We start from the raw sequence: 27,985 nt of genomic DNA on the forward strand, positions 1-27,985 counted from the left end.
TATTTCAGGAATTATTGGTCTCAGGGACAGTCCCAAAGACTGGAAAATCAGGAATGCAACTCCCTCTCCCCCATTTAAGAAGGAAGTAAGGCAAATGACAGGAAATTATAGGCTGATTAGCCTGACCTCAGTTTTTGGTAAGATTTTGAGTCCATTGTGAAGGATGAGATTTCTGAATACTCATTTCTGAAGTCAGCATGGTTTCATGAAGAGGAGGTCATGCCTGACAAATCTGTAAGCAGTCTTTGAGGAGGTAATTAGCAGGTTAGACTAAAGAGAGCCAATGGATGTTATCTATTTGGAAGTCCAGAAGGCCTTTGACAAGGTGCCTCACAGGAGGCTGTTGAGTAAGATAAGGACCCATAGTGTTAGAGGCAAGGTACTAGAATGGATAGAAGTTGGCTGTCTGGCAGAAAGCAGTGAGTGGGGATAAAAGGGTCCTTCTCAGGATGGAAGCCGGTGATAAGTGGTGTTCCACAAGGATCAGTGTTGGGACCACAACCTTTCACTTTATACATTAATGATCTAGATCAAGGAACTGAGAGCATTCTGGCTAAGTTTGCAGATGTTACAAAGATAACTTGACAGGGTTCAGAAAAGATTTACAAGCATGTTGCCAGGGTGGATGGTTTGAGCTATAGGGAGAGGCTGAATAGGCTGGGGCTGTTTTCCCTGGAGCATCGGAGGCTGAGGGGTGACCTTTTAAAGGTTTATAAAATCATGAGAGTCATGGATAGGATAAATAGACAAAGTCTTTTCCCTGGGGTGGGGGAGTCTGGAACCAGAGGGCATAGGTTTAGGGTGAGAGGGGAAAGATATAAAAGAGATCTAAGGGGCAACTTTTTCACACAGAACGTGATGTGTGTATGGAATGAGCTGCCAGAGGAAGTGGTGAAGGCTAGTACAATTGCAACATTTAAAAGGCATCTGGAAGGGTATATGAATAGGAAGGGTTTGGAGGGATAAGGGCCAGGTACTGGCAGGTGAGACTAGATTGGGTTGGGATCTCTGGTCGGTATGGACAGATTGGACCAAAAGGTCTTTTTCCATGCTGTACATCTCTATGACTCTAATGTTGTGCCTGAGTCCCAGATGTACAATGACCATTATTGTAACTAAGTTAGCAAGGCAAATGTTTCTTCCTGATCTTCACTAATGTTCATGCTATCAGAGTCTTTTTATTAGCAACCTGGATGAGGAGAGGTTCTATTTCAATAATGAAAGGAGTCTTCTGCACACATCCACAGCCCACAATGCAAAAGTTACATATTGAATGGCCTAAACAGAAGTCTGTAAAAGGAGCACTGGATGCCACTCAAAAAATGTCCCAAAATTTGGAAAATGTCCCTATTTGTTTCACCAGAAGAAATGTCAGTGACCTTCCTGATTTCACCAAATGACTGCCTGGCCACATTTGCTGTTCTCCCACTAATCTCCTCCCATGACAAACATATACATTGGCCTTGGTGCGGCCCATTGTCAGTTATAACCCATCCTTCAAGTTGTTTCAACACTTAATTGATAACCAAAGCTGACCAGAATAATGGGCTGAATCTCACCATATTTTGACAAAGTGTCAATGTCGATTTCACTAGTTTTCTCATTTCCCCTCCACCCATGCAATCCCATCCCAAGCCTCCAATTTGGCACCACCCTCTTGACCTGTCCATCACCCTTCCCATCTATCCGGTCCACCCTCCTCTCTGACCTATCACCTTACCCCCCCACCTTCATCTTCCTAACACATTCCTAACTACCTTCCCCCCAGCCCCATACCCCTCCCATTTATCTCTCTACAACCCCCAGTTCACAATTCTCATTCCCCTGATGAATGGCTTATGCCCAGAACGTCAATTCTCCTGCTCCTCAGATGCTGCCTGACCTGCTGTGCTTCTCCAGCACCACGCTCTTGATATCATGTCCTGCATCTGCAGTCCTCACTTTCTCCTAAAGTGTCATTTTATCATATTTGACAAAGGGTTTCTCTCTGTGAGCCTCAGTGAGTTTTCTCACATGACCATCCTAAACTTGTCTTATTAACTAATTATCATGCCCCTATGGAGACCCTCACCCCCAATGCGACCCTGGTTCTTTCACTTCCTGTGGTCGGACGTACATACCACTGCCAGGATACCCATGAATTTCCAGTGAACCCTGCTGCTGGCCAGGTTTTGAACAGACCATCATACACCCAGCCAAGTACTGTCAGTCCCTAGCTGTGGTGTATAGTTCATTCACCTTACTTTGTGGACAGGGATCAATGCTCCTGGTGGACTGGCTGGTGCTGTGAAGGGATATCCTCCTCTCACAGGATCAACAGGAGGGACCACAACATGGCGATCCTGCCAGGCTGGAGTGGGGGCAGTACTACAGGCACCATGGGCCCAAGGGACAGCCAAGTAGTGAAGGAAGAAGGTCAATCATCATCACCGTTCCACCAGAGTCAGTGTCAATCACAGTCATTGCCACAGTACCCACCTCCACCCAAGGTTCATGCTCTATTACACTGAATTTTGCCTGCAGCAGCTTCCCCTCTCGCTCTAACCCACACATTACTAACTCTGTAGACAGGCTCACTCACTCATCACTACCTTTTGCCCCAGCAGCACTAACAGCCATGCCACCACCCACATAGCACTACGTCTGTTCCTTTCTCTCATTCCAGTCCCTTATAGGGCAGAAAGGGCCAGGATGGCTGTTGGCTGTTCGACGTTTGGCTCCTCATGCCCAATGAGGAGAGAATCTGGAACCTTGGCATCTAAGACCAAACCTGCCCCGTGTGGTGGGGAAACTGCTCAGTCCCAGTAACAAAGACAGGAATTTCACAGGAAATTCAGGCAAATCCTCGCAGTAGTGAGTACATCTGGCTATCTTACATGGAAAAATCACCACTTCCTGCCCAACACATTCCTCGGCCTCCCCCATTGAGCCTCCCCCATTCACCCCGTGATTCACATATCCATCCCACTCCCGATTTTAAAGTTGCCTACCCACATCCCCATTCCCCTCTCCCATTCATAGTTACACACCCTCCCCCTCCCCTTCCCCCTTCATAGTCACAACCTCTTACCCTTGCCCCTCTCACAGTCACAAATGCCCCTTCCTATTCACAGTTAGACCATCTCCTCAGTTCACACCAATTTAAAGATAGAGCTGGTTAAACGTGCCTGTGTGAGTTGAAACAGTATGTAATATGCATGTGTGTGGTGTCAATAGGCACAGCCTTGGGTCTACCAGCCAGGCCCTCCTGTTAGTCTCTATAACATTGTCTATCACATCAGAGTAATTTGTAGTTCATTGTACCACAGACAGCCCTGCTGATCCCTCCTGAAAAGTATATGGTGACAGTAAACCTCCCAGAAGGTGAGCAATGGTACAGTCTGCCTCATACACATGGTGTTCAATGGTGAGGATTGCTCAGACAATATTTTCTTGATTCATTCCCTTGAGAAGGAAAAATGCTAGCATCCATTAAGTATTTGATTTTCCTAGTTATGACAAGGAAGCTGAAATTTTGTTGAATACTAAAACAGCAATCAGAAGGTCAACCATTAGAACCTTCCCTTCCAGAGTCCCGAAATCCATTGGCACTTAACTTAGAAATAATTATAGAGAGGTATCATTGCCCTGTTGGAAAAGCTTCCAGATAAAATCAGGATATCCTACCATTATGTGTAGCAGAGGAGATGAGTATGTTGAAGTTATTGTGCAGCATAGAGATAGCAGGAAAACAGATGCCATGTCCCAACACATTCCTGCACTGGAGTCAATAGGAAGTGTGACCATAGCAACCAAATTATCAGCATGCTCCATACTTCCTTTAAGAACAATCAACTAGAGGCTGATGGACTGACCAAAACGTCACACCTATTGTTGTGTTTACCTCAAAAATACTTCATGAACCATTCGCAAAAGTTGCACTTAACTTTCTGGAGAACTGTTGCTGCACACACAGTGAAGGGATATGAAGCAGTTTTAATGAAGTATGAAAAGATGTGCGTGCAGAGCTTAGTAAATTTGTGGAGCTGTGCCATCTTGATCTTAATATCTCTGGAACCCTTGTCCCTCAGACTGAAAACAAGAGCTAAAGCCAGTGCTAATGTAACAAAGCTGAAACCAGTCTACAACTTTGGCAGGAGCTTTCTGGGTTTGGACAAATGCAATGCCTGTATAGGAACATCGCTGTGCAGGAAGTTCTTCAAAGAAGAAATCAGGTGAGATTAGAGATAACACTGATTGCAGAACGATACTGACTGACTATAAACTCCTTGTGGTATGAGAACTAGTTGTGTTCCAAATACTGTAAAATGCAATAAATTGTCTGAAGAAAAAAGCCTGGACCTTTCAAATTATGTTTTCACATTGAAAACGAAATGTATGACACTAGCAATGTTCACGACTTTTCTGCGATAATGTATGGGATAAGTATTGGGAAATGCTACAATGCTCTCTACAATTTGATTTAATCCTGCCATTAGAGTTTCAGCCTAGTGTACAAATTTGACATTCATTGACTTCAGCTCATGTTGCGCTTGTTTTGTAAAATGTTGAACAATCACAGTATTGACAACTGAAAATTCACCCTTTTGGGTTTTCTGGCTCAACAGTTCAGGACTGAACTTCTCAAGAGCAGGGAATTGTTACAGGAGTTGGAGGTGTGATGGTGACAGAACTGGACAAGTCCAAGGGCAAAGCAGAAATCTCCTTTTAAACAATGCTTTATTCAGAAACTATTCCAAGGATGGATATCAGTTCACTGCTACTGGTTTCTCTTTCCGATTTAAGGGAAATAAGTGAAACTGAAAATTTATTCATCCAAAAAAAAAAGAACCATTCCATAAAAATATGAGCATGACCTAAAATCCATTTTCTCCTGATTGGTGTACACCTTCAGTAAGTGGCAGAATATTTGTCCCGGATCCCCTCAGAATGAGCATTGTTTCTGGATAATAGTGCTTTTGTTTTAACACCTCCTCAATCTATTTACTTGATTACAGTTCCTTGACCAATAGCCCACAATAATCATGAGATTAGACCAACTATGCTGCTGGAAATCTCATAATTAGTCAAAAGAAATGGGGTGAAATGGTCTATACCAGCAGCAAAAATGAGTCAGATATTTTCCAGTGTGAAGCAACTGCTGATTGGCTACAAACCCATTTCACAGTGCAGGTATTGACCATTTCAACCTCCCCAGAGAATGTTTCCTTCATTGCCTGCTGTTCTCGAACTGAATCTAATCTATTGCAGGAGCAGTTGGAGGATTTTAACGTAAAATAAAGTTTCCATGATAATTGATTTGTAATCCAAGATGGAGGATGGGAAAAATTTCTGGCTGTAACAGCTGCTCCTTTTTTGAGGTATTTTAGGTGCTGGAGGTGATTTCCACGAATTCCAGGAGCAGCAATTACTGTTTTATATGCTGTTGCATTGTTTTGGAACGTTAAAGAGAAAAAAAAGTCAAAACAACAGCAGTTTTAAAAGGGAAAGGTACAGAAAGGCAGCACATGGTGAGGTCAGTGCAGGAGAGAGAGAGAGAGAGACAGACAGACAGAGAAACCCACAGTGCTAACTGACAGAGCAGTGAACCTGTGGAGTTATTGCCTTTGCTGTTTGAATTCATGTATCGTTGAACATTGGAATGCGTCTGGGAAAATTAACAAACAGTGAAATTCACAACTGATCTTGGAGGAACCTGTTTGGGAGAGGTCACTGCACAGAAACAGATAAGTGGATATTTTAAGTGTGGCCTTACAATAAATCTGCAGTAGTGAGTAGAATGAGTTATTTTTTGATTTATTGAAATATGTCTCCTGATTAAACTTAAAATATAAGCCATAACGATTAATTTAACATGGAGCAGTGTTTTGTAGAGGAGTAAGACGGTGTTATTTTCTGGGTCTGTAGATTGAAAGAAGCGAAAATGGCCTTTCATAGAGTGATATGCTCTTCTTGTCGGATGTGGGAGTTTAGGGAGAGTTTATGGGTTACTGAGGATTATATCTGCAGTAAATGCGACTCATTGCGAATCCTATCAGATCAAATGGATCGTTTGGAGAGACAGTTAGAGGCAATGAGGAATTTACAAGAGCAAGGGGATGTGATGGATTGCAGTTGTAGGAAGGGAGAAAAGTTACAGATACAGTCACATAGATGGGTTAACTCCAGGAAAGGTAGGCAGTTAGTGCAGGGGTCTTCTGTGGCGATCCCCGTCTCAAACAGGTATGCTGTTTTGGAAAAAGTAGGGGGTGATGGATTCTCAGGGGAATGTAGAGTGAACAGCCAGGTTTCTGGTATTGAGACTGGCTCGAATGCAACAAAGGGGTACGTCGGCTTCCAAGAGATCAATTGTGTTAGGGGACTCCTTAGTCCGTGGACAGCAACGAAGAATCAGAATGGTGTGTTGTTTTCCTGGTGCCAGGATCAAGGATGCCTCAGAGAGGGTGCAGAATGTTCTCACAGGGGAAGAGGGGCCAGCAAGAGGTCATTGTCCATATTAGTCGTCATAGGAAGGGAAAAGGTTGAGATTCTGCAGGGAGATAACTGAGAGTTCAGCAGGAATTTAAGAAGGAGGTCCTCGAGAGTAGTAATATCTGGATTACTCCCGGTGCTACAAGCTACAAGCTAGGTGCTACAAGCTAGTGAGGGCAGGAATAGGAGGATAGAGCAGATGAATGCATGGCTGAGGAGCTGGTGTATGGGAGAAGGATTCACCATTTTGAATCATTGAAATCTCTTCTGGGGTAGAAGTGATATGTACAAGAAGGACGGATTGCACCTAAATTGGAAGGGGACTAATATACCGGCAGGGAGATTTGCTCGAGCTGCTCAGGAGGATCTAAACTAGTAAGGTGGGGGGGTGGTGGGGTGGTGGGGATGGGACCCAGGGAGATAGTGAGGAAAGAGATCAATCCGAGACTGGTACAGTTGAGAACAGAAGCGAGTCAAACAGTCAGGGTAGGCAGGGACGAGATAGGACTAATAAATTGAACTGCATTTATTTCAATGCAAGAGGCTTAACAGGGAAGGCAGATGAACTCATGGTATGATTAGGAACATGGGACTGGGATATCATAGCAATTACAGAAACATGGCTCAGGGATGGGCAGGACTGGCAGCTTAATGTTCCAGGATACAAATGCTACAGGAAGGATAGAAAGGGAGGCAAGAGAGGAGGGGGAGTGGCATTTTTGATAAGGGATAGCATTATAACTGTACTGAGGGAGGATATTCCCGGAAATACATCCAGAGAAGTTATTTGGGTGGAACTGAGAAATAAGAAAGGGATGATCACCTTATTGGGATTGTATTATAGACCCACTAATAGTCAGAGGGAAATTGAGAAACAAATTTATAAGGAGATCTCAGTTATCTGTAAGTATAATAGGATGGTTATAGTAGGGGAATTTAACTTTCCAAACATAGACTGGGACTGCTATAGTGTTAAGGGTTTAGATGGAGAGGAATTTCTTAAGTGCGTACAAGACAATTTTCTAATTCAGTATGTGGATGTACCTAGTAGAGAAGGTGCAAAACTTGATCTACTCTTGGGAAATGAGGCAGGGCAGGTGACTGAGGTGTCTGTGAGGAAACACTTCGGGGCCAGCGACCATAATTCTATTCATTTTAAAATAGTGATGGAAAAGGATAGACCAGATCTAAAAGTTGAAGTTCTAAATTGGAAAAAGGCCAATTTTGACCTTATTAGGGAAGACCTTTCAAAAGCTGACTGGGGGCAAATGTTCGTAGGTAAAGGACGGCTGGAAAATGGGAAGCCTTCAGAAATGAGATAAAGAGAGTGCTGAGAAAGTATATTTCTGTTAGGGTGAAAGGAAAGGCTGGTAGGTATAGGGAATGCTGGATGATTAAAGAAATTGAGGGTTTGGTTAAGAAAAAGAAGGAAGCATATGTCAGGTATAGACAGGATAGATCGAGTGAATCCTTAGAAGAATATAAAGGAAGTAGGTGTATACTTAAGAGAGAAATCAGGAGGGCAAAAAGGGGACATGCGATAGCTTTGGCAAATAGAGTTAGGAGAATCCAAAGGGTTTTTACAAATACATTAAGGACAAAAGGGTAATGAGGAAGGGGGGCCCTCAAAGATCAGCAAGGTGGCCTTTGTGTGGAGCTGCAGGAGATGGGGGAGATACTAAATGAGTATTTTATATCAGTGTTTACTGTGGAGACAGACGTGGAAGATATAGAATGTAGGGAAATAGATGGTGACATCTTGAAAAATGTCTATATTACAGAGGAGGAAGAACTGGATGTGTTGAAACTCATAAAAGTGGATAAATCCCCAGGACTTGATCAGGTTTTTGATGAGATTAGATTCCCTACAGTGTGGAAACAGGCTCTTCGGCCCAACAAGTCCACACCGACCCTCCAAAGAGCAACCCACCCAGACCCATTCCCCTACAATTACCCCTGACTAATGCACCTAACACTACTGGCAATTTAGCATGGCCAATTCACCTAACCTGCACATCTTTGGACTGTGGGAGGAAACTGGAGTATCCGGAGGAAGCCCATGTAGACACAGGGAGAATGTGCAAACTCCATACAGACAGTCGCCCGAGGCACGAATTGAACCCGGGTCCCTGGCGCTATGAGGCAGCTGTGCTAACCACTGGGCCACCATGCCACCTCTATGTGGTGTATGCTAGAACTCTGTTGGAAGCCAGGGAAGTGATTGCTGGGCCTCTTGCTGAGATATTTGTGTCATCGATAGTCACAGGTGAGGTGCCGGAAGACTGAAGGTTGGCTAACATGGTGCCACTGTTTAAGAAAGGTGGTAAGGACAAACCAGAGAACTATAGGCCAGTGAGCCTGACGTGGGTGGTAGGCAAGTTGTTGGAGGAAATCCTGAGGGACAGGATATACATGCATTTGGAAAGGCAAGGACTGATTAGGGATAGTCAACATGGCATTGTGCATGGGAAATCATTTGTCACAAACTTGATTGAGTTTTTTGAAGTAGCAAAGAGGATTGATGAGGGCAGAGCAGTAGATGTGATCTATTTGGACTTCAGTAAGGCATTCCACAAGGTTTCCCATGGGAGACTGATCAGCAAGGTTAGACCTCGTGGAATACAGGGAGAACTACCATTTGGATACAGAACTGGCTCAAAGGTGGAAGACAGAGAGTGGTGTTGGAGGGTTGTTTTTCAGACTGGAGGCCTGTGAACAGTGGAGCACCTCAAGGATCGGTGCTGGGTCCACTATTTTTCATCATTTATATAAATGATTTGGGTGTGAGCATAAGAGGTACAGTTAGTAAGTTTGCAGATGACACCAAAATTGGAGGTGTAGTGGACAGCAGAGAAGTTTACCTCAGATTACAATAGGATCTTGACCAGATGGGCCAATGGGCTGAGAAGTGGCAGATGGAGTTTAATTCAGATAAATGTGAGGTGCTGCATTTTGGGAAAGCAAATCTAAGCAGGACTTATACACTTAATGGTAAGGTCCTAGGGAGTGTTGCTGAACAAAGAGACCTTGGAGTGCAGGTTCATAGCTCCTTGAAAGTGGAGTTGCAGGTAGATAGGATAGTGAAGGCGGCATTTGGTATGCTTTCCTTTATTGGTCAGTGTATTGAGTAGAGGAGTTGGGACTGTACAGGACATTGGTTAGGCCATTGTTGGAATATTGTGTGCAGTTCTGGTCTCTTTCCTATGAGAAAGATGTTGTGAAATTCGAAAGGGTTCAGAAAAGATTTACAAGGATGTTGCCGGGTTGGAGGATTTGAGTTATGGGGAGAGGTTGAATAGGCTGGGGCTGTTTTCCCTGGAATGTCGGAGGCTGAGGGGCAACCTTGTAGAGGTTTATAAAATCATGAGGGACATGGATAGGATAAATAGACAAAGTCTATTCCCATGGGGTGGGCGAGTCCAGAACTAGAGGACATAGGTTTAGGGTGAGAGGGGAAAGATATAAAAAGAGACCTAAGGGACAAGGTTTTGACTCAGAGGTTGGTACGTGTATGGAATGAGCTGCCAGAGGAAGTGGTGGAGGCTGGTACAATTGCAACATTTAAAAGGCATCTGGATGAGTATATGAATAGGAAGGGTTTGGAGGGATATGGGCCGGGTGCTGGCAGGTGGGACTAGATTGTGTTGGGATATCTGGCTAGCATGGACGGGTTGGACCGAAGGGTCTGTTTCCGTGCTGTACATCTCTATGATTCTATGACTCTATGCTTGTACACAACAGTGGGGTCTGTTTTGAACAACTGTTGCCTGGTTTTTGGAGGAATGATGTGTAGACCCCCTAATAGTAGCTATATGGTAGGTAAGACAATAAATCAGGAGAGAATGGGAGCATGTCAAAAGGTAGTACATTTATCTTGGGTGACTTTAATCTTCATGTAGATTGGAAAAGTCAGAACGGCAGATATCACCACAAGGAAAAATGCAGAGAGTGTATCTGGGATAGTTTCTGGGAACAATATGTTGTGGATCCAACCACGGATCAGCCTATTTTGGATCTGGTAATTTGTAATAAGGCAGGTTTAGTAAACGATTTACGACAAATATCCCTTGTCAAACAGTGACCATTACATGTGGAATCTAGCATTTCATTTGAGAGAGAGAAACTTGTCTCGGAAACAGCTATGTAAAATCAAATTAGGATAATTTTAAAGGGATGAGGACAAACTGGTAGAGTTGCCTCAGAAAAGAGTTTGGCAGCAAAGATGGTTGAGCAACAATGGCAGACGTTTGAGAAAATAGTTTATACCTCACAACTAAGTACTATTCCAGTGCCAGCCAAGGATTCTAGGGATGAGACAATCCAACCATTGTTAAGCAGAGAAATTAAGAATAACATCAAATTGAAAGAAAAAAGAAATACAACGTGGAAAAGATCGGTCATTGACCCAAATAAAGAAGAAAATAATTACAGATAAATTTCCAAGTAATATCAAGGCAGATAGCAAGAGTTTCTTGAAAATATAAAAAGGAGGAGAGAGGCCAAAGTAGATGTAAATCCCCTTAGGGGAAATAATAATGAGAACTAGGAAATGGCAGAGGTGTTAACTAAATTATTTATAGTAGTCTTCATGGTAGAAGACGCTAATAACATTCCAAAACATAAAATTATAAAGGGGAATATGGGGGTTGAGGTCGATAAAATAACTGTCACCAGTGAGCAAAAACGAGGGAAACTAAAGATCAATAAGTCCACTGAATCTGATGGGATGCATGCAAAGATATGAACTGAAGTAACTGTGGAGATAATGGTAATAATCTTCCAATAATCCTTAGATTCTGGAAAAGTGCTCGAAGTTTGAAAAATTGCCAATGTAACACTTTTATTCAACAGGGGAAGAAGACAAAAATAGATAACTGTAGGCCAGTTAGGCTAACATCTGTTATTAGGGAAATGTTAGAGTCTGTTATAAAAGGTGAATATTGAGAAATACATAATATAACCAAACAGTATCAGCATGGCTTACTGAGAGGGAAATCATGCCTGAGAAATGTATAGAATTCTTTGATGGTAACAAGCCAGATAGATAAAGTAGAAGAAATGGATGTAATATATTTGCATTTTAAGTAAGCATTTGATAAGGTACCATTTGTGAGGTTACTTAATAAGAATAGAGCCTACGGCATTGGGGGTAATACGGATGAAGCATTGGCTAAGTAATAGAAAGCAGAGATTTGGGATAAGGAGGGCATTTTCAGGATAGGCAACCTGTAACTAGTGGAGTCATAGAAGGATCAGTGATGGGAACATAGTTGTTTACAATATATATCTATGAATGAATTGCATAAGGAAAGTGAATGTATTATACTCGAATTTGAGATGACACAAAAAATAAACGATATGCAAGTGGTGAGGATAATATTGTTATGGATCAGGTCAGAGCCCCTCACAACGTTTTGAGAAGGTAGCTCAGAACCTTTTTAAAAATTTTTTTTAGGCCGATGTAGAGTGGATATTCCAGGAGTGATGCAGCTGCATCACTCAGCTTTAAACAAAACAGAATATAGTTAATACTACGGATGAAAAACAAACAAAATAAAACAGAATTTAGAATAACTTCACTTATTTGATACCCAACTGACACCATATTGCAACTTAATGAAGCTATTCCAATCCTGCAACACTCCATAAACACACCCCTTGGCTAAAGGTAAATTCAAACACAGGTTCTTACAGGCAGGAGAGTCTTCAGAGATAAAGTTCAGGTAAGATTCCTGTTGAAGAATGGAACCTCTTTTTACTGTCGCTGCTTCTCTGTTAAAGATAGCTTCTGCCTCCCTGCAAAAACTAAACCAAACTAGAAAAAAAAACCTGACTGGGAGAACTGGCCACACCCCTGTCATTGTTCAAAGTAATGTCATTGTTCAAAGTAATAATTTCCAGACAAATTGGCACCTCTGCTTTTACAACCTCTCTTGAAAAAAAAACCAAGGACAACATAACCTTGTTAAAGTGGCAGCCATCATCACAATATAAAGAGCCTGTAGAAGGATATCGATAGGTTAAGTAAATGGACAAAAGCTTGGAAAATGGAATATAATGTGGGACAACATGAATTTGTGCACTTGGCAAAAAGAACAGTGAAACTGTACGTTTTTTTAATGGAGAAATACTGCAGAAAGCTGCAGCACAGAAGAACTTGGGAGTTTTTGTGCATAAATAAGTCTGGGCACAAAAGGCCAGCATCAAAGTGCAGCAGGTAATACGACAGGAAAATGGAATGTTGGTCTTTCATTCAAAGGGCATGCTGTATAAAGATAGTGTGAGGTCTTGCTAGAACTATAACAGTCACTAATTAGAAGACATCAAGAATGCTGTGAACAGTTTTGGCCTGCTTATGTGGGGAATGATACGCTGGCATTGAGATAGTCCAGAGAACGTTTACGAGGTTGATCCAGGGTATGGAGGGATGACTTATGTGCAGAGGTTGAGTAAGTTGGGTCTGTACTCAGTCTAGAAGAATGTTTGACAGTGTTGCCTCTCATTACAGTCAGAGAGGTTTACAGGGCCTTTTGCTGTTGTGTAAACTGTCTATGACTCTAATGAATGGCAACTTTATTGAAACATACAAGTTTTTTAAGAATTTGATAGGGTTGATGAGGAGATGTTCTTTCCCCTTGTGGGAGAATCTAGAAACAACATCATAATTCCACATGGCAGTCTGTTCCTGTAACTGTGTAATTTCTTTAACTATGTTCATTTATTCATATACATGCAGGGTAACTGGAAGTTAGACTTCATTACTTTCTCCTTTATCCCCATCCCACTATTAACTTGCTCTTCTCTATATGTCTCTTCCAGCATTTCATGCAACCTGGTATTGCTTTGTAATATTCTCTCCTGGGACTCAGATATCTGCTGGTTTAAGCCCTTACCAGCAGCACCAGCAAAATGCCCCACCAGCAACTCAATTCTGTTCCATTCCATTCATATGTAACCATCTGGTTTGTACAGGTGTCATCTAGCCCAGAGGCAGCCCAGTCCCACCTTTATACACCATCTTTCTGGAGACAGATTCATTTGGCTTATCTCCCTAATTCCGTACACAGTTGCACATGGCACTGAGAGTGATTGAGAGATCACTGATGTAGATATCCTGCTTGCTAATTTTCCACCTGGCTTTCTAAATTCTGATTGCAGGACCACATTCACATTCCTACCCATGTTGTTAGTACAATATGGGCCACAGACTCTGACTGTTTTCTCTCCCCAAGAAGAATCTCCTGCAGCTGTTCAATGATACCCTTGACCAAGCACCAGGGAGGCAACAAACCATTCTGGCATCATATCAATGGCTGGAGAAGTTCTTATCTGGTTCCCCATCTAAAGAATTCCCCATCAGTCCTGCCCTTCCATTGTCCTGCTCCTCCTACTGTACAGCTCAGCCACCCATTATGCCATGTTCTTAGTTCTTGCTGTACTCTGCTGAGGGAGATTTCTGTAGACTCTTGTATGACCTGCCTGTTTCTCCCAGACTGTCTGGCAGTCATCCATTCCCTTTCTGTCTGCTTGCCCCAAATTGTAGTTGAACCACATCTCTGAACACACCATTCAGACTGTTCTCTGCCTCACAGATGCATCTTAATGACTCTAGCTGCTGAAATCCAGAGCTGAAACTTTCACAGTCAGTTATACTTGGTGTAAATGGGTTAGTCTGGATCATAAGAAATGCCACCTTTCTCTCCACACACCAAAGGACTGGCATTCTCCTTAGCTGTCCTGCTGTACCTCAAGCTTGTACATTTTAATGAAGTAATTTAACTTTAGTTGCTTTCGCTTACTTTAACCTTATTCTAGGACTATTAATTATAAACTGGAGATTAGAAATAAATTGCAAAATTCCTCACCCTTACCACAAATCAGCTCCTTCTCCAGTGTCTAGAAATTCTTACTTCAACAGTATTCATCGAAAAGTTTAGGTTTTTCAAAATGACTGGAGTCCAAACCCAATCACTAACAGCAGCAGCTGGGCAACAACCAATCATGACTTTGTTATGTCATTGTTATATCTGTTTTCCCCCAAACTCAGCACAGCTCCAACTCGCTGTGCATAAAAACACAAGCAGGAGAGAGTTTTGGTTAATCTCAAGTTCCCGAAGGGTAGATCATGGGAGACAAAGCAAGAGTGAACTGAAATAGTCAAATCGAGGGATAACACAGGAATAGATGAGCATTTCAATTGCAGCAAACTGAGGCAGGACTAGCATGAAGTGATATTACTGAGGCAGGAATTAGCTGTCTGAGTAATAGTGTAGATATCTAGTTGGAGCTCATCTCAGCTCAAATATGGCATCAGAGTTGCAAACAGTCTGGCTCAGCTGTAGACTTTTGAGAGCAGAGGGTTGGAGTTCCTCAGGGTAGTGTCATTGGTCCAACCATCTTCAGCTGCTTCACATGATGGAGGGAAGGTCATCAAAGGTCAGAAGTGGGGACGTTTGCTGATGATTATACAATGTTCAGCAACATTCATGTCTCTCAGATACTGCTGTAGTCAATGTTCAAATGTAGCAAGATCTGGACAAAATCCAGACTTGGTTTGACAAGTGTGAAGTAACATTCATGCTATATAAATGCTGGGCAATGAGCTTCTCCAATAAGAGATAATCTAATCTCTGCCCCTTGACATCCAATGGTGTTACCATCACTGAATCGTCCACTATCAACATCCTTGCGGTTATCATTGTCCAGCAACTCAGCTGGACTCACCACATTAACACAATGGCTACAAGGTATAAGTCAGGGGTGTGATGGAATACTCCCCACTTGCTTGGATGTTACCATCCAGGACAAAGCAACCCTCTAGATTGCCACAGATATCCACTCCCTCCACCATCGACGCTTAGCAGCAGCAGTGTGTTTTATTTACAGGGTGCACTGCAGAAATTCACCAAAGATCTTTCCAAATCCATAACCACTTCTATCCAGAAGGACAAGGGCAGCAGGTACTTGGGAACACCACAACCTGCAAGTTCCCCTCCAAGCCACTCACCACCCTGACTTGGGAAGATATTGCTGTTTCCTTCACTGTCACAGGATCAAAATACTGGAATTCCCTCCCTAATCACATTGTGGGTCAACCAACAACACTTGGACTGGAACACCACCACCTTCTCAAGGACAACTAGGACAGGCTAATATATATTGGCCAGCATTCCACAAATAGTAAGAAACAAAGTAAGGTTAGATGGCGTAAAATCTGTGTGGGTAGAATTGAGGAATCGCAAAGGTTTAAAAAAAACATAGTTGGGGGTTACATATAGGCCTCCAAATAGTAGTTAGGAGCTGAGGCGGAGAATACACCAGGATTAAAAAAGATGTGTAGGAAAGGCAAAGTTATCATGGGGGATATCAATATACAGGTGGACTGGTAGTGGAGTGCAAGAAAAGGAATTTGTGAAATATCTATGAAATGGCTTTTTGGAACAACTTATAGTGGAGCCCACGAGGGAACAGGCAATACGGGATTTTGTGTTGTGCAATGAGGCAGACTTGATAAGGGAGCTGAAGGTGAAGGAACCCTTCAGAGATAGTGACCACAATATGGTCGAATATACTCTGCAGTTTGAGAGGAAGAAGATAGAATCAGAGGTAACTGTATTACAGCTGAATAAAGGCAACAATAGAAGTATGAGGGAGGAGCTGGGTAGAATAGACTGGGAGAGGAGCCTAGCAGGGAAGACAATGGAACAGTAAGGGCAGGAGTTTCTGGGAGTAATTCAGGAGACACGCAGAGATTCATCCCGAGGAAAAAGAAGCATGGTACAGGGAAGATGAAGCAACCCTGGCTGACTAGGGAAGTCAGGGATAGCAAAAAAGCAAAAGAGAAAGAATATAATTTGGCAAAAGGCAGTGAGAAACTAGAGGATTCGGAAGCTTACAAAGACCATCAGAGGGCAACAAAAGAATAAAGAAGGAAGGAGGAGATTAAATTGGAGGGTAAACTAGTCAGTAATATAAAGGAAGACTGTAAGAGATTCTTTAGATATACAAAAGGCAAAAGAGAGGCAAAAGTGGACATTGGGCCATTGGAAAATGATGATGGAGAGATAGTAGTGGGGAACAAGGAAATGGCTGAATCTTTCATCAGTCTTCATGGTGGAAGATGCAAATAATATCCCAATAATCAAGAGAGTGAGGGAGCAGAGCTGAGTAAGGTGGTCATCACCAAGGAGAAGTGCTAGAAAAACTGAATGGCCTTTAGGTGGATAAATCACCTGGACCAGATGGACTACACCCCAGAGTTCTAAGGGAGGTAGCTGAAGAGAGAGTGAAAGCGTTAGTGGTGATCTTTCAGGAATTTCTAGATACAGGGAGGGTCCCAGAGGACTGGAAAATCTCTAATGTGACACACCTGTGTAAACAGGGAGTAAGGCAAAAATGGAAAATTATAGGATGATTAGCCTAATCTTGATTCTGGAATCCATTGTAAAGGATGAGATTTCTGAATACTTGGAAGTGTATGGTAAAATAGGTTTCATCAAGGGGAGGTCATGTCTGACAAATCTGCTAGAATTCTTTGAGGAAGTAATGAGCAGGTTTGACCAAGGAGAGCCAATGGATGTTATCTACCTGGGCTTCAAGAAGGCCTTTGACAAGGTTCCACACAGGAGGCTACTGAGTAAAATAAGGGCCCTTGGTGTAAGAGGCAAGGTGCTAACATGGGTAGAAGCCTGGCTGTCTGGCAGAAAGCAGAGAGTGAGGATAAAAGGGTCTTTTTCAAGATAGCAGCCGGTGACAAATGATGTTCCGCAAGGCTCAGTGTTGGGACCACAACTTTTCACTTTATACATTAATGATCTAGATGAAGGAACTGAGGGCAATCTGGATAAGTTTGCGGACGATACAAAGATAGGTAAAGGGGCAGGTAGCCTTGAGGAGGCGGGAAGGCTGCAGAAGGAGTTGGACACATTAGGAGAATTGGGAAAGAAGTGACAGATGGGGTACAAGATAGGAAAATGTGAGGCTATGCACTTTGGTAGGAAGAATAGATGCATGGACTGTTTTCTAAATGGGGAGAAAATTCAGAAGTCTAAAGTGCAAAGAGACTTGGGAGTTCTTGTCCAGGATTTGCTCAAGATAAGCTTGCGGGTTGTGCAGCAGTTAGTAAATCAAATGGCATTTATTTTGAGAGGACTTGAATATAAAAGCAGGAATGTACCTCTGAGGCTTTATATAATCTTGGTCAGACAACACTTGGATATTGTGCACAGTTTTGGGCCCCATATCTCAGGAAGAATGCACTGGCCCTGGAGTGTGTTCAGAGGAGGTTTACAGGAATAGCCCCAGCAATGAAATGCTTAACATAGAGGAACGTTTGAGGACTCTAGGTTTATACTTGATAGAATTCAGAAAGATGAGGGGGGATGTAATTGAAACTTACAGAATACTGAATGGTCTGGACAGAGTGGATGTTGGGAAGATGTTTTCATTGGTAGGAGAGACGAGGACCTGAGGGCACAGCCTTGGAGTAAAGGGAAGACATTTTAGAACAGAGATAAGGAGAAACATCTTCAGGCAGAGAGTGGAGAATCCATGAAATTCATTGCCATAGAAGGCTGTGGAGGCCAGGTTATTGAGTATATTTAAGATTGAGATAGATAGGTTCTTGATTGTCAAGGGGATCAAGGCTTACAGGGAGAAAGCAGGAGAATGGGGTTGAGAAACTTATCAGTGATGATTGAATGGTAGAGCAGACTCAATGGGCTGAATGGCCTGGTATCTGCTCCTATGTCTTATGATGTTATGGTCTTATATAAAAATAGTTTGGCTACTACTGATATTTTAAAATGGAACACGCCAAGCGCAGTCCCTCCTAACTGGATAATGGTGGAAAGGCATTGGGCAGGGATAGTGTGTCCACCTGTGACAGATGCTGCAGAGAGGTCAAGAACAATGAGGATGCTTAGCTAACCTTTGTCAAAGTCACATTGGATGTCATTTGTGAGATTGACAAGAGTTGTTTCATGTAATGGTAGAGGCCTGATTTCAAGAATTCAAAATGCGGTTCAATTCAAAGTCAATTTGACTTCTGTCAACAGCTCAAAGAACGCCATACATTGAAAAACTAAACTTCATTTTTGTCATGACCAATTGAATTCTGCAACAAGATCTGTGAATTTGTTTGATGTCATAAATAAACAGATTTATGGTGAAAGAACAAAGATGTATAACATGTTCGTGAATTATACAATAGTAAGGTATAAAGTTCTACTCCATTCATAAACCCAGCTCTCACGTCTCAATATCTGTAAACACAAATAACATGACTGTTTGCAGGTTTGAAAACTGGCTATCTGCAGGTTTAAAACTCCCTCCTAGCCACAAGACGACATACTTTGCGAATTATACTGCTGATACAGAGAACTGGAAGCCAGTCATCATCTCTCGGTTACAAAGCAAGTTTCAAGATGAACTTTCTGATTGTAAAATTTGCACCTCAGCTTCAAAGAAAGCCACATGCAGCATTGAGAATGTTCTGAGAAGCACTCAACGATTCCAGAAATGGCTGGCAGCTGATCGGCTGACTGCTGATTTAGTTCAGGTACGTTTCTGGATCAGTAGGTCTGGAATATATGACCAAATTTATTCAATTATATTAAACTAAGATGATCAAGTGTCTGTTTTATATCTGGCAAGAAACAAGTAATCACCAGTCAAGTTTGAGAGCTGTAGAAGGATTAAGTGACCTGCCACAACTTAAAAAAATCAAATTAAATCAACCATGTTTTGTAACTGTGTGCATTGGACAGTATGAAATTGTTAGGTAACAACAGGATAGACAATGAAGGAAGATGTACAGACATTGTAAGAACATTGCTGAATCCTACAAAATCATGTAGGAGTGAAACATTCCTGAAGATGCTGTTCATCACTGGATGATGAGAGGCGGCAGGCTCACTGGTTAGCACTGTTGCCTCATAGCACCAGGGACCCCGGTTCGATTCCTGCCTCCGGTGACTGTCTGTGTGGAGTTTGCACATTCTCCCAGTGTTTGCGTGTATTTCCTCCGGGTGCTCCGGTTTCCTCCCAGAGTCCAAAGATGTGCAGGCCAGGTGAATTGGCCATGCTAAATTGCTTGGAGTGTAATGTATTAGTCAAAGGGAAATAGGTCTGGGTGGGTTACTCTTCAGAAGGTTGGTGTGGACTTGTTGGGCCGAATGGCCTGTTTCCACACTGTAGATAATCTAATCTAATCACCGATCCAAAGCTCTTAACTACAATATCTTCATAAAAGTAACCGTTATCACAGATTCCTTGGGGTGAATTGGCCAGAGACCTGGTGTGGATTAGATTAGTGCCTATAGCATGGGGTTTGATTCCTGTACCATCTGGGCTGGGTTCAGGATCTGCTTCCATGCCCTACCGAGGGTGAGGATCCTGGTGCACGGGGTCAGCAAACAGAACCAAGGAAGATGTCCCAGTTACACAGTCACAGAGTCAGAGAGATATACAGCAGGGAATCAGACCCTTCAGTCCAACTCGTCCATGCTGACCAGATATCCCAACCCAATCCTGTCCCATTTACCAGCACTTGGCCCTTATCCCTCTAAACTCTTCCTATTCATATACCCATCCAGATGCCATTTAAATGCTGCAATTATCCGAGCCTCCACCACTTCCTCTGGCAGTTCCTTCCATACACATGCCACCCTCTGCATGAAAAAGTTGTCCCTTAGGTCCCTTTTCTATCTTTCCCCTCTCACCTTAAACCTTATATCCTCTAGTTCTGGACTCCCCCACCCCAGGGAAAAGACTTTGTCTATTTACTCTATCCACGCCCCTAATGATTTTATAAATCTCTCTAAGGTCACCCCTCAGCCTCTGACGCTCCAGTGAAAACAGCACTAGCCTATTCAACCTCTCAAACTCTCCAACCCTGGCAATATCCTTGTAAATCTTTCCCGAACCCTTTCAAGTTTCACAAAATCTTTCCGATAGGAGGGAGACCAGAATTGTACATAATATTCCCAAAGTGGTCTAACCAATGTCCTGTACAGCCACATGACCTCCCAACTCCTGTATTCAATACTCTGACCAATAAAGGAAAGTATACCAAATGCTTTCTTCACTATCCTATCTACCTATGACGCCACTTTCAAAGAACTATGAACCTGCACTCCAAGGTCTCTTTGTTTAGCAACACTCCCCAGGACCTTACCATTAAGCATATTAGTCCTGCCCTGATTTGCCTGTCCAAACTGCAACACCTCACATTTATCTAAATTAACCTGCATCTGCCACACCTCAGCCCTTTGGCTCATCCAATCAAGATCCTCTTGCACTCTGGTGTAATCTTCTTCGCTGTCCACTACACCTCCAATTCTGGTGTCATCTGCAAACTTGACGTATTCTTGGGAAATAGGGCAGGGCAGGTAACTGAGGTGTCAGTGGGGGAGCACTTTGGGGCTAGTGACCATAGTTCTATTTGTTTTAAAATAGTGATGGAAAAGGATAGACTAGATCTTAATGTTAAATTTCTAAATCGGAGGAAGGCCAATTTTGACAGCATTAGGTAAGAACTTTCAAAAAGTTGATTAGGGGTTGATGTTAGAACGGATGTTAGAAACGGATTGCTAGAAAATTAGAAGCCTTCAAAAATGAGATAATGAGAGTCCAGAGACAGTATGTTCCTGTTAGGGTGAAAGGCAAGGCTGGTAGGTGCAGGGAATACTGGATGACTAAAGAAATTGAGGTTTTTGTGAAAAAAAGAAGGAAGCATTTGTCAGGTATAGGCAGGAGAGATCAAGTGAATCCTCACAATATGTGTATACTTAAGAGGTAAATCAGGAGGGCAAAAAGGGGAATGAGATAGCTTTGGCAAATAGAGTTATAAAAACCCTTTGGATTCTCCTTAAGGACAAAAGGGTAACTAGGCAGAGAATAGAGCCCCTCAAACATCAGCAAGGCGGCCTTTGTGTAGATTAGATTAGATTAGATTACTTAGTGTGGAAACAGGCCCTTCGGCCCAACAAGTCCACACCGCCCCGCCGAAGCGCAACCCACCCATACCCCTACATTTACCCCTTACCTAACACTACGGGCAATTTAGCATGGCCGATTCACCTGACCTGCACATCTTTGGACTGTGGGAGGAAACCGGAGCACCCGGAGGAAACCCATGCAGACACGGGGAGAACGTGCAAACTCCACACAGTCAGTCGCCTGAGGCGGGAATTGAACCCGGGTCTCTGGCACTGTGAGGCAGCAGTGCTAACTGCTGTGCCACCGTGCCGCCCGTAGAGCCACAGGAGATGGGGGAGATACTAAATGAATATTTTGCATCAGTGTTTACTGTGGAAAAGGACATGAAAGATATAGAAAGTGGGGAAATAGATGGTGACATCTTGAAAAATGTCGATATTACAGAGGAGGAAGTGCTGGATGTCTTAAAATACATAAAGATGAATAAATTCCCAGGACCTGATCAGGTGTACCCTAGAACTCTGTGGGAAGCTAGAGAAGTGATTGCTGGGCCTCTTGCTGAGATATTTGTATCATCGATAGTCACAGGTGAGGTGCCGGAAGATTGAAGGTTGGCTAACGTAGAGCCACTATTTGAGAAGGGTGGTAAGGACAAGCCAGGGAACTATAGACCAGTGAACCTGTTATAAATTGTTTTCAGTTTTGTAAAACTTAAATAAATTTAAATGAATATATTTTATTTGGTTTGCTGTCAATTAGAATACTTCAACATTCAAGACTGTTTGATGGTCACATAGTTTCTGGATACCTGGAGATCCATTTGACTTATGCCTAATTCAGTCTAATGTTGGGATATCCATGCTGCAGAGATCAATAGCTATTTGTCGGCAGCTTTCCTCAAGGTATGCAGCAAGTCGTTTCATTGCTGCCTGATAAATCTGAGCCAAAACGGTCTAATCTGATGTCTGTCAAATTACAGGACAGGATTCACCCAGCTATGGATTATCCAGGATAAGGAGGAAAGAAGAGCACGAACAACACTGAAATCAGAATAATTGACTATCAGCAGAGTGCTTCTAGTTTTAGTTAATATTTCTGAATTCCTGTGTATAACCTTTGTTGGGTTTTTTTTCTACTGCCACATATTGTTTTGAACTACAGAGTCTCCCTAGCCCTTTGTTGAGATGTCCATCCCAACGGCTGTTGGACCGGATTGTTCGGCGTTACGCTGAAGTGAGGGACTCGGGCAGTGTCCTGATGCGCCAATTCACTGATCGGGATAAACTCCGTCTGCTCTACACCTTATCTGTCAACACCCACCCCATCATACTGCAGGTACAACTCCTTACTGCTACTGGTCACTTTTAATATCAACCCTCTCTCACTGAGTAAGCTACAAATTCAATGCTGGAATCAAATCTAATGATAAAAAGACTTAAAGTATTTGTTTATGATATGTGCTTTGTCTTTGAGATGAATCAGATTAGATTCCCTACAGTATGAAACAGGCCCTTCGGCCCAACAAGTCCACACCAACTCTTCAAAGAGTAACCCACCCATACCCATTCCCCATATTTACCCCAACTAATGCATTGAACACTATTGGCTGTGCTAAATTGCCCATTCACCTGGCCCGCACATTTTTGGATAGTGGTAGGAAACCTACGCAGACACAGGGAGAATATGCAAACTCCACACAGTCACCCAAAGTGGGAATCGAACCCGGGTCCCTGGCACTGTGAGGCAGCAGTGCTAACCATGAGGCCACTGTGCCGCCCTAATTAGAAATAATATAAATTATCAAGCAAATTCAATAATACCAAATATTCAAGTGGACTATCAAGAATTTACATAGCGATGTCTCCTGGGTAAACCTAAGAATGCATTTAATAATGAAATTCAAAGCTGCCCATTCTGTCTTAAGAAAATGTTAAAGCTCCCTGGAATTGAGTTTAATGAAACAAAGAATAATGGAGAACTGAGAATCTAATTAGAATGAGCAACTTAAGGGGAATACATTCACAAAGCAAAATATCAATGAAATTAAAAGGAGTAGAAGTTGACAAATCGCCTGAACCTGATGGCTCATATCCTAGGGTGTTAAAGAAGCTGGTTGCAGAGGAAGTGGATGTATTAAACATCTCCTGTGTCAGCTCTTCTGCAGCTAAAATCCTTATCCATGCTTCCACTGCCTCCAGATTCAACCAGTCTAATACTTTTCTGTCTGTCCTCACATTCTGCTCTCAGTAAACGTGAAGTGATTTAAAACTCTGCTGCCAGTGTTCTTACTCATTGTCCTTAGTTCCACCCCAATTCACCCACCATCCCTCTCCTCCCAGGCTAACGTTATCTCCTGGTCAAACAACATCTCAATTTTCATTTCACATGCTTGCTTTCAAATTTTTTAAATGGTTTGTGTCCTCACTCAGGAAGCAAGGAACTCATACCCATTGGTTAAGGGCAATGGTGGAGGCTCCTCTATCTTTGCTCCACGTTCTGTTACCTGAATGAGTTTCATTTACGTGCTCTTGTTCCAAAGCACTATCGAGAACCATATCAATTCTTCATCAGTGTTCAGGTTATATTTGCCCCTCTGTGATGCCCCACAACATGTGCACCTCAGGATTTAGTACACCAACAATGAATGGAAGCTCCTTGAGTTGTAAGTGTGTCCTGTGGGGATTACAATGCAGCCCATTAAATATTACATGCTGCAGGCTACACCATCTGCAAATGCTCACCCTAACCATCTTGATGCATAGGGTGAAGTCCCTTCCACTCAGCCAGGAGGCCCAGGTACAAGTCCCACACCACATTAGCGATTTATAATAACATCTCTGAACAGCTTGATCAGAAATAAGTCTCCCTAATTAGCGTAGCTTTATTTGATTATAATCTATGTTTCATCAAGTTAGTTTATTTTGTTTTTTTAAAATAAATTGTCTGAACTTGTTTAAATTTAATCGTCTCATTTATCTTATTTTAAGTTTAAGGTTTACGTGTAAACGTGTGCACTGACCAACTTGTTTTCGGTTGTTGTATCACTCTTGTGTTGATTACCTCTCTTTCTGCTGCGAAGCCATGCTGCTGTTTAAATGCTTATGTATGTCCCACACCCTCCCGATATCCTGAATGTAATTGGGTAATGATCATCATGAATTACCTTGATTCCAGAATGGATTCCCACATTGGAACACTGTAAATATAACGCTGTTGTTCAAAAGAAGGAGGAAATGTAAAACAATGAATTATTAGCCAGTTATTTTGGCATCAGCAGTTGGGATAATGTTAGAATATGTTAAGGGAGTGATAATAGGGCACTTGTAAAATCATAAAACAATTAGGTAGAGTCAGTACAATGTTTTGAATGGAAATTTCTGGTTGACAGATATATTAGGTTTTTGAGGTTGCAACTAATGGGGTAGTTGAATGGAAACCTGCCAATGTAATATATTTGGATTGACAGAAGACATTCAATAAGATGTCACACAAGCAATCCTTACATAAAAATAATACACATGAAATTATTGGTAGGAGACTTCCACCAAATCCTTCCCCCTGCCTGATCCACAATCATGTTATCTCCTTAGAAATGCAGACCAATAAGCAATGGAAATTTTCTTTCTCCAGGGATTAAATCAGCCCAACCAATCATCATGATCTGATCCCTGATCCAATGAAGAACACATTCAATTCTCCTTTCAAGGCAGAGGCTGTGTCGGCCTCCTCAGTCAGCTTTACATGATCAACCTTCAATAATTACCTTCAAAAGGAACAGACACGCTTACTAATGCTTTAAATTGATTAGAACTGTGAAAATCCATTACTGTCCTACAAAATTGACAGAGGTTCTCTTTCAGCTTTTTCCAGGAATAGAAGGATGGCCATTTCTGCGCTATTTTGGATCTTGTGGTCGAGTAATTGTGACTCCATGGACTAATCCCATCAGAGAATTTTATAATGCATCTCTGGAGGTCATTGTAGACATAGCCTACCAGCTTCTGCAAATTACTCACTCCATGAAAAACAATGACTTGAATTATTTCTTCTACTACACCAGTGTCCATGACAACATGTTTGGTACTTTTGAGGATGGACGTCTTTATATTACAGACACCAGCACTATAGGCATCATCGATAAACAGGAAGGTGGGCATTTGTTGTGGCTTCTTTATTTAGCAGCTCATATTATCACAGAATACCATTTAATGCTGTCAAAACGTTGTAAGATTTTTGTAGTTCTCTTCTGTTAACCCATCTCCCTCCCCAGCAACTTTTGAGATTGAACTGGCCTGTCAGTAATGGTAGGACAATATTTGATCAAGAGATGAGCTTCCAAGCATTCACACTAAGATCTCTCACTTCTGCTTGTGTAACATTGAACAACTGCACTTTCTCAGTGCAACCACTGCTGAAACCCTTGTCTGTGCCTTTGTTATCTAAAGACTTCATTTTGAGTCTACTTCTTCTTCTGCTTTAGTTATGTTGGCATTACAGACTAACTCCAACATTTATATAGGCAGTGCTAGTTAAATCAGGCCCGACTCTCAGACTGTCCTGTCTTCCAACTTCTTCGCAAACAAAATCATGTTTAGCCAATGTATTGGAGTTATTTGAAGAAATAATTTGTGCTATGGATAACAGGGAACTAGTGCACGTTCCGTACTTATATTTCCAGAGGGGATTTGTTATGTAACAGGGGTTATTGTGGAATGTAAAACTCATAGTATAAAGAGTAACACATTAGCATTAATAGAAGATTGGTTAGCTAAGAAGAAACTCAGAACAGGCATAAAAATGGTTATTTTCTGGTTGATGAGTAGTGTGCTACAGGGATCAGTGTTGGGCTCTCAACTATATGCAATTGATATAAATGATTTGGATGAAGACACCAAAGGAATGGTTGCTACATTTGCTGATGGCACAAAGATAGTCAGGAAGATAAGTTGCAAAGAAGGCATAAAGAGGCTACAAAGGGACACAGATAGGTTAAATGGATAGACAAAGATCTGGCTAATAATGGGAGAAATGTGAAAATGCCTATTTTGGCAGGAAGCATGTAGAAGAAGCATATTATCTAAAGGATGAGAGGTTATAGAGCTGTGAGATGCAGAGAAATTGGAGGTCAGTTTGCAGACCCAGCAGGTAATCAGGAAAGCCAATAGAATGTTATTGAGAGGGGCATTGAATACAAAAATAAGAAGGTTAAGAGCATTGATGAGAGCGTACCTGGGGTATTATGTACAGTATTGGTCACCTTCTAGAAGGAAGGATGAGAATGTCCTGCAAGTAATTGAGTGTACGTTTACCAGGTTTATACCTGGGTCATCTAAGTAGGAAAGGTTGGGGAGACTAGGCTGGAGTTTAGAAGAGGAGGAAGAGATTTGATCAAAAGACGTAAGTTCCTGAGAGGTTGCTATATATTTGGTTAGTACAGTGGACAGCCACTTTAAGAGTCCGAGCACCTAACAACTTCATGACAATGTCATTGGCCATTTTGAGTAGGAAACAGCTATGACTTAGCTGCCTGCAGATGGTACACCTCCTTCAGAAACGTCCTGCTGTTGGTAAATGTTCCTGGTTCTTCTTAAACCATAATATGGGTCTTGTCAGGGTTGATGTGGACAAGATGTTTTGTCTTGGAGAATCCAGAACTAGAGGTCACTGTTTAAGAATAAGGGGTCGACCATCTAAGGCAAGAGATAAAGATAATTTTTTTTTGCACTGAGGGTTGTAAGTCTTTGGAACCTATGATTCTCTAAAGGCATTGGAAGAAGAGGATTTGAGTATTTTTTAAGGTAGAGGTGGTATAGATTGTTGGTAGCTGGAGGGTGAAAAGTTATTCGGGATAGGCAGGAATATGGAGCAATTAGATTAGCCATGATTTCATTGAATGTCAAAGCAGGATCAGGGGTCAGAGCTCTGCTCCTAATTTAGATGTTCAAATGTAACCACTATAAATTCAACCAAAAAACTCTGCTAGCTCTCCCCTACCTCACATCAAATCCTGTTCACAAACAATCCATTTGCTTGCTGATGGTAAATTAAGCAAGTTTCAACGTTCCAATTCTAATTCTTATTCTCAAATCCTTCCATGGTCTCTATTTCTCTATCTCTGTAATCTGTTCCAGCTCTACCATCCTCGAAGATTCCTAGCATCCTCTCATTTAGACCATTGCACATCCCAGATTGTCTATCCTCCAGCCTGTGATGGTCACACTTTCAGACACTGGGGCCAAAATCTCTTTGCTTCTGTACCTCTCTTTTCTCCTTAAACATACCCTTCCAAATGTTTCTCTTTGACGTGATCTCGCGATTATTGTTATCATATATCCTCATCTGGCTCAGTATTTTGTCTGATTATGCCAATGTGGAGCACCTTGGATGTTTTGATGTTAAAAGCATGACATAAAACCACAGATTGTTATTATATCAATTGATTTTAAACCAGCTTACAGTAGTTAATATATACCATATTATTTGAATACATTTCCATGAGTTGCTTTTACCATTCATCATTCTCGGAGGAGAAACTGTCTTGCAACTTGTCCCTGTCCGACACCCGCCTGGGGCT

At 42.2% G+C, this 27,985-nt stretch overlaps 1 protein-coding gene across 1 annotated transcript in view; it reads left to right on the forward strand.

Annotated features, from left to right (window-relative positions):
- The first annotated feature begins 3,873 nt into the window (after window positions 1-3,873).
- dipk2b (divergent protein kinase domain 2B) overlaps window positions 3,874-27,985 on the forward strand; it is a 40,166-nt gene continuing 16,054 nt past the window's right edge. The window contains exons 1-4 of the mRNA XM_043700866.2: window positions 3,874-4,214; window positions 18,766-19,030; window positions 22,573-22,746; window positions 25,272-25,560. Coding sequence (XP_043556801.2) covers window positions 3,898-4,214; window positions 18,766-19,030; window positions 22,573-22,746; window positions 25,272-25,560 — 1,045 coding nt within the window. The 5' untranslated portion in view covers window positions 3,874-3,897. The remainder of the gene's footprint in view (window positions 4,215-18,765; window positions 19,031-22,572; window positions 22,747-25,271; window positions 25,561-27,985) is intronic.

The sequence above is a fragment of the Chiloscyllium plagiosum genome, unplaced genomic scaffold (genome assembly GCF_037043375.1).
Source record: "Chiloscyllium plagiosum isolate Xiang-an unplaced genomic scaffold, Cpla_swu_hap1 HiC_scaffold_12, whole genome shotgun sequence".
Lineage (NCBI taxonomy): Eukaryota > Metazoa > Chordata > Chondrichthyes > Orectolobiformes > Hemiscylliidae > Chiloscyllium > Chiloscyllium plagiosum.